The 8,124-nt window shown below is 32.7% G+C and overlaps 1 protein-coding gene across 1 annotated transcript in view; it reads right to left on the bottom strand.

The window, feature by feature from the left end:
• Window positions 1-5,272, bottom strand: part of LOC118737951 — a 43,957-nt gene extending 38,685 nt beyond the window's left edge. The window contains exons 1-7 of the mRNA XM_036468786.1: window positions 5,227-5,272; window positions 1,616-1,740; window positions 829-919; window positions 496-758; window positions 277-427; window positions 136-215; window positions 5-65 (exon numbers count right to left, since the gene is read on the bottom strand). Of these exons, the coding sequence (XP_036324679.1) occupies window positions 5-65; window positions 136-215; window positions 277-427; window positions 496-758; window positions 829-919; window positions 1,616-1,740; window positions 5,227-5,272 (817 nt within the window). The remainder of the gene's footprint in view (window positions 1-4; window positions 66-135; window positions 216-276; window positions 428-495; window positions 759-828; window positions 920-1,615; window positions 1,741-5,226) is intronic.
• Between the last annotated feature and the right edge of the window lie 2,852 nt (window positions 5,273-8,124).

Raw genomic sequence — 8,124 nt, 5'->3', positions numbered from 1 at the left:
AGAGGCCGGAAGTTATTTAATAGCGGTGCGCCACTTTTCTGTCTTAGGTGGAATAACTTTTGAACCTATGTGCATAAGTATTCAAAAAAATTTGAAAGTAAATATAAAATTTATTTGGGCTGAGTATTTTTTTACCATTTCGCGTGCTATTAAAAGTGGTTTCGCAAAGACATGCCAGGTAACGGCCTCCGCGCAGGTTGGTGTGGTAAGTGAGCCTGGAAAATACGATACATTTATAATAAGCTTGAATAAAAAACGTCTTCTGTTGCTGCACACCTCTGTAGGCGAAAAAATTTGTCGTATCCACATCCCCTAGGAAGTTGTTAAGTGTTAGTTCGTGATCTAGAGTTGCATTAGTTCCAGCTACTGCAATTCTTGGTAATTTATTGAAAACCTTATTCAGTCCCGGATAGGATCTGTCGGGGTTCTGTGATATCACGAAGGTGGAGATTTTTATTACAGTTTTTTTTTTTTTATAAATACCCGTAAACTTACATCCACAATGCTAATTATAATGCTCAGCACAGCCAGACCATCTGGAAATCGGCTAGCCTCTTCTTTGTTACCGTACTTCATATTTTTATGCACAATATGAATTCCGGCATCATAACGGTAACCGTTTATAGTATGTTCAGAACCCTTAGCACCTGGCGAGCCCCAATGGAAATGCACCGATTGCGCTTCGTAGACACCATTCAGCAGACCACCGCTAATGATTGGTCGTGTACCACGAACAGTTTCGGGTATTGCAATATTCGCTATTGATAAGGGGAAAGGGAAAGTATATGGTTAAGTGTCTGATCTGCATTAGTTATTGGCATTGATTACCTGTATGCCCGTTATTTACCAGCATAAGTCTACGAAAAAAAGGCTTTGCGTAGTTTTTGAATTGCAAGGGGGGAATATTTGAGCCAATAGTCTGAAAATAGGGAGAAAATGAGGTAAACTTATAAAAAAGACGTTAATAAAATTTCCTAGCTTCTGAGTAACGTTTTATACTTAGCTAAAGTATTTGGAAGGTTAGACATAAAGTTCACGAACACACTCTACCAAACCACTATATGTATGTATGTACACATGTATGTATATCGGTAGCTCAAAATTCTGTATGTATGTACTAATTTCTTTTCCTCTTAAAATAGTTAATATCTTAATCTAATCTTTAGATAATTCGCATTAAAGTTTGATGGTCAAACCAAAAAAAAAGCCGAATCATAAACTGAGCATGACATAGTAAATTGATAGTTTCGGTTATGAATAAAGTTTAAAAAAGTTGAAAACTTGCCGAGTTCTAGTATAGCTAATACCCAATAAACATTTGGGTTGGAGACCAAGTAGAGATCCAATTTTCAAGTGTACCTCAACCATTCTCTAAGAAACTTACACATTTTTCGCATGCAAAATAATCTCAGTTCTCCACTTGAAAAAAAGCTTTGATATCAATTTGAATTCAAACTTTATTCAACTTTTAGTCAAACCTTTGGAAAAATTTTGCAAAAAAATGTTGTATATCCACTTGAGAATCAAGGAAATCTCAAAGATTGGCAAAAAGTTGGAAAAATGTTTGTTTTGTGCATACGAACTCCAAAAACAATAATGTAATGCCATTACTTACATCACGATTATCCAAATTTATCGGTGACTGTCGTGTTCCTCCACATTGTGGAAAATCTGAAATCCATCTACTTGCATTGCGGTGATCCCATTCAGTTGGAAAAGGTTGATTCGTAATTTGACGTGCTAGTACTAGCAAATGAAAATAAAAATCAATAAACCGTTTTAAATGAGATAGTCCAAGCAAAAAAAAAAAAAACCAAAAGAAATGATTAAAATAAAACAAAAGTAGTTTGATAGTTGTGCAAAATTTTATGTTTGCAATAAAAAGAGATAGAAATAAAAAAGCGTGACATAAACAGATTATATGTAGTTAAGCGTTTAGATTTATTATATTCACTAGCGGAGTGTGTGTACCAGAGTTTAACATAAATTCGCGTATGCATTACCAATGATATACTTGTACATACATATATATATATATGCATACATACATGTATTAGGTCACTGAGATGATGGTTAAAATGGAAAGTGTAGCGAATTTGTTTCCATTGCTTGCAAATATTTACATATCCCACGCTTGCTGGAAGACGGCCTTAAACAAAAAAAAAAAAAACTTTGTACTTATGCTGAAATGGCTGCTAACTCTACGCTTATGTTGTGTAAATAAATCAGGATTTATATTTTTTGCCTTTCTTCTAACTAGAAAACAATCTTTGACTAAAGTAATGAGCAGAATAAAGGTTTGTTGACAACGTTGTCCTGTTGATTAAATTTAAATATCTTTTTAGTTGTTTATTTATCTTCGTTCAAGGGCCAAAACCTGGCTAAAAACCGAATTCAATTCGCCGGAATATTTTTATTTTTTTATGTATGTTACCGCATAACTTTGGATCACAGTAACCGATTTTTAGAATTATTTTGCAACAGTGCAACAATACCATATAAGTCCAAATTTCAAACTTTGTACACAAATTTGGAAAATTACACAAACTTTTCATCCCAATTCCAAGTATTCGAATTTCTAAATTTATTTTTGGTATACAGTTTTATAGCTTATATAGTGACAGTTTGAAGTTGCTGAAAAATCGCACTGATTTTCGATAATTTTTTTCTGACGGTATTTTTTAAATTTTTTAAATAATACTAGCACATTTGTTCCTTAATCAAGCCGAGAGGACATGTCAAACACTAAAACACTTTATTTTGTTTATTTAATACTATTATGAAAGGGTTTTTTTTATGGAGGAAAAGAATTTGTTATAGAAGTTGAATTTATTAATTTAATGTTCATCATAAGCCTTGTCAGACTAATTAAAAATGTTCTACAATTGTCAATTTTCAGGAAATACACAAATTATTCGACAAGAAAACATATCGTTTTGTAGAATTGCAATATACCCTTACAAAGCCACTGCACTTTTGCCATAAATTAATTTTTTCGATGTCCTTGCGAGAAATCCTGTCGTCATATTAAAAATTTAAATATGCAGGTTTACTAGAAATGCGTTTATATATGGAAAACATATCAAATATTTCGCATTTCCAAAGTTTTCATGGAGAATATGGTAGGCTTAATTCAAGTTAACTAAAATTTCAACCAAAAGTCGGCACGGGTTATTGTTATCATACGGCAATACAATTTTATATATATTTGTATGTTATTTTGGCTAAAAAGCACAATTATAAAGCGTATGCATATCAAAATGTGCAAAAAAAAAAATTTACATATATTCTTGTGACCGTCGAATGTATATAGATATATGCATTAGGGTGAACCAAAATTTTTTCCTCCAGCCACCCCCCCGAATCTGAAGAATATCAAAAATAAAGAGACATGTAATGTTTTATTTTGAAATCGATTAATAGTTACACCTGCCGCCGGGGCTTTGAAGTTTCCCATGTATTTTACATGGGGAAAATACATTTTTTTGTAAAATTACTATAAATTCGTTAAAAATTAATATTAATTAATTGAATAATACTATTTCTCTTCGAAAGTGTTCGAAAAATAACACTATGATGTTTATTTAACTTAAAAGTTTTATTAAGTGTGTTTTATAAACGATAATGCTATCTGTTATATACAAAAATTAGTTATTTAATGTTTTCATAATAACATCACTCACGAACAGATCAATGGATGTGCTTAATTCTTTTTTACATTCCAATCAATGTATTCTGTAGGTTTGTGGCAAAAATTTTTTAAAATAGGGTTGCCAGATATATGAAAACTGAGAATTTCTTAAAGGTCAATAAAATATTTAAGTTTTTTCATCAAAACTAAAAGCGTTTGAAGATATGTAAAAATATTTTTGAATGGGGCCACTTTTTCTATAAAAATAGAACAATGATTATTCAAAATTTAAGCTTATTTAATATCACAACTTTAATTCACATATATGGATAGCGCTTCCATTTAACTATAATATAAATTTTTTTAAATCATATTACATGCTGTTAAGTAAAATAATACAAAAGTTGTTAAAATAAAGCTTTTACCCCTACATATTTCCGGATAGGGTTGGCACCTATCTAAAAAATTAAAATGAGTGCGATATATCGTCGCTACCATGTCAAACTATCGAATGTGCAAAAATGCATATTTCATCATTTCACTTAACTTACATAATTACCTCATCTTAGTTAGAACCGTAATTAAAAACATGTCAGTCCAAAGCTTAGGCATAAACCTTTCGTGTCGCACCCATATTATGGTATTAAATAAGCTTACATTTATAATAATCATTGTTATATTTCTTTTAAGAAAGGTGGCAGCCCTATTAAAAAATATTTTTACATATCTTCAAATGCTTTTAGTTTTGAGGAATAAATAATAAACTTAATATCTTATTGATCTTTAAATTTTGAAATATGTGGCAACCCTGTTTTTCAAAAGTTTTTACCACAAGCCTACGGAAAACATCGAGTAGAATGCAAATAAGAATTAAACACATCCCTTGAGCTGTTCTTGCGTGAGATGGGGTTATGAAAACATAAAATAACAAATTTTTATATATAACGGATAGGCATATCGGTTATTAAAATACACTTAGTAAATTTTTTAAGTTAAATATGCATCATGGTGTTATTTTTTTAAGACTTCTGAAAGCAAATAGTCGTATTCGATGAAAAAAATGCGAATTCGAACGATTTTATAGCAATTTTACGAAAACATGTATTTTCCCCAGGTAAAATACTTGGGAAACTCCAAAGCCATGGCGGGGTAAATATTAACCGATTTGAAAATAAAAAAATACGCTTTATTTTTGATATTTTTGAGTTTTGGAGTTGGAGTTTCCCGCTCCGTTAACTTTGAAAAATGTGTGTTTTAATTATACGTTCTCATTGGGATCTTATTTCAAATTCATCAAATGATCCGATTCCTATCACCTCCAACATTTTGAAATTTTTTGCACAGTGTTATTTAATAGGTCAAATCTGCTATTATGGCAAATGGTTTTTGCATTTATTTTTTATATTAAGTTCACGTAAAGTTTTTAATTTTTTTTATTTTGTATTCACTATTTGTATTGGGTTCACTTTAAGTTTTATTAAATTTTTTCAGTTAATAAAAATAAATTTTCACTTATTTTCCAACACTAAAAATATTCCTTTCACTGCTTTTATTTATGCATTCTTAGGTATGTAAGAGTTCAAACAAATCATTACCAGCCGACAAATGTAGCAATAGGAACAATGGCCTTTTAACGACCATTTCAAAACGCAGGTTAAAAAAAAAAAAAAACTTTTTAATAATTTACTTTCTCACTAAAACTTGGTTTTCACAAAAGACAGCACGAAAATTCTCGTTAAAATCGAAAGTAAGAAAAAAGCCGCAGGCATTAAACGAATAGCCACATGCTAGCATTGAAAAGCGTTTATCGGTACGGTTAACTAAAGCGTTTGTGGAGCCTGCATTCACTTTATATCCGAAATACCACAAAATAGATTGCCGTATTGAAGCCGGCTTAGAAGAGCTAACTTGAGAGATAGAATTCACAATCAGCTCCTGCTTCTGCCGAGATCAGACAAAATCAAGAATCTGTATATAAGTATGTACAAGTTTTTATATAAAAGTACAGTTGTATGCAAGTAAGTATGTATAGGGGTGTTCACGATCCGGTGCATAATGCCTAAGCGTGGTACATAAATAGCATGATTGGCTAATATTGTTGTTGTTTGATCACATGAAAAAACCAGATCGTGAATACCCTTTATGTATTTACTCGTATCTTCATGTGTATGTGCAGAAAATTTTAGGAGAGCAAACAAATCTGTTTTGCTGTGCGGTTTGCTCCAGTGTACGAATTCTGGCTATGGAATTGGCGCGACACTAGTGAAATAATTAATATTCAGTTACGCGTGTGTGGAAATACATTCATACATACATAACTACACATGAAGCCAAAAGACAAGATCACCTAATCCAAGAAGCAAGTAAATAAAACGTATATTTCTGAGCGTTTTTGACATCTGCCTAAGAATGAAAATAAACCAAGAAAACGAAAAAGGCGCGGTGGTTGAGTGCGATTATATTGGCACTTATTATAAAATAATAAAAGTGTTTTACAACCGCATAGCATCAGCACAGCTCGATTTTTCAATGTCAACGTTCTGACCACAAACGTGAACCCCCTTTTTATGCAAATTTAGCCTCTTGGCAAAACAAACTTGGTCCAATCACACATCACTTCATTTTATATCATAAATATGTAATATGTAAATCAAAATTTATAATTAAAATCGCTGCAGAAAACACATTTGATCGCTAAAAAATCACTTCGAAGAGATAGAAGACGATGTAAACAAAACCGAAAAATATCAAAAACGAAACTTTTTTTCTGAAAATCGATTACAAATACAACGCAGGCTGATCAGGTGATCTGTAGTCGTTGGTTCATGATAACTACACACACATACATATATATGTAATGTACATGTGATTGTGCGTTACGTTATAATCCCACAGCAATCGTCTATTTGTGTTCAGTGGTTCCGGTAGCCGAAAAATACGCGCCTAAAGCCATATACATACACTGGAGCCTTCATTTTTCACTCAATTTGATTAAGCTTTTTTTAAATGAAAGCTAATAAAATTAGCATGATACCGGGTCAGCGGGTCCGCTGGTTAGGTCATGTCGTTCGTAAAGACAGACACACCACCGCTCTGAAAGTATTCAGCGCGGGTCGCGGTGCTGGTAACAGTGGAAGAGGAAGGCCTACTCTGCGTTGGAAAAACCAGGTGGAGAAGGACTTGGCTTCACTTGGTATTTCCAGTTGCGTCAGTTGGCAAAGAAGATAAATGACGGGCGTCCTGTCTTGGACAGTGCCAATAAAAAAGAAAGGAGAAGAAGAGAAGTTGAGAAGTTGAGCCGGATTTTTTAATTTTTATTTGTTTGTTTTAGCTTTTTTAGTGCAAAGTACAGAAAAGTAGCAATTTTGAAGGAACTCGATTCTATTATTCCAGTACATCAATACATCATTTAAAACGAAGGACAACGTGGGGAGGATACTACGAAATATCAGAAACGAAGAAGACCTACTAGACACGGAAGGTGTATATAAGTTTAATTGCGAACATAATTACATACGACAAACAGAGCGCAAGGTAAAAACAAGATATTGTGAACTTATCAGGGACTACAACAAAAAAAATGCCAAAACCATCTACCACACTGGAATCGAACTTCGCATACCATATGGCAGAAAACCATTGTCCGCCAATGAAAATAGGAAAGACAGCCAAAGTTCTCCATGTACAGCACAAAGAACAAATAGAAAATATGGAGCACAAAAAAGTCTAACAAAAACAGCTTTAACAATTTCCGCACCAAATTTTTTTTCCATTTTTATTGGCCTTGTTATGTATTAGTAAAAATGGTAAACTCTAAACAATGCAATTTAAACGGCAATTTTTAGTTGTCTGTGTAACTAAACGTATTCAAAGTTGAGAACTAGCCAAAATTGCACCTAAAGTAAAAACGTCTCAAAGGTCGTCATGGCAGTCAAAAATCTTCGAAATGACGACCAAAACTTTAAGCTGGCAACACTGATAGTTATTGATTGATTAAAAGTATCCAGGGCGTCTACCCTACTACACATCTGCAGCCTTTTGGCATCATATTATATGGGAGAATTGAAGGGATTTCTGAAAAATCTGACCAGTTCTTTTGCGTACATGTGATTTTGCATCCCTTTCCATCATATGGCCTTGATTGATGTTAGCTTATGGTCTCTGTTTTACTGCCTTAAAATTGTAGGCAAATTTTTACAGCGTTTTTTTTATGTATATTGGTTTTTACTTGAATGTATTGAGAATCGGTCAGTCTTAAATGTCCTTTTCTGGTAGGATAGTCACATTTTGGATATATTCAAATATTCTTGGCACGAACGTATGACTTGTGTGATCCCCATCTTTACACACACGTTTTTAAACGCTTTTGCATTGTTGCTACTTAAATTCTATGTGGACGAGTTTTTTTGGGGGGACGGGGCTAATATTAAATGCTTTTAAAATGAAAGAAGCTTTCTATTTAAATGTTTTTGCACAGCAATATTTAAAAGAGG

This window comes from Rhagoletis pomonella, unplaced genomic scaffold, assembly GCF_013731165.1.
Source record: "Rhagoletis pomonella isolate Grant_MI unplaced genomic scaffold, Rhpom_1.0 Rhpom_scaffold_00004, whole genome shotgun sequence".
In the NCBI taxonomy this organism is placed as follows: Eukaryota; Metazoa; Arthropoda; class Insecta; order Diptera; family Tephritidae; genus Rhagoletis; species Rhagoletis pomonella.
The sequence above is the reverse complement of the archived record's forward strand: the minus strand, read 5'-3'. Positions and strand labels throughout refer to the sequence as shown.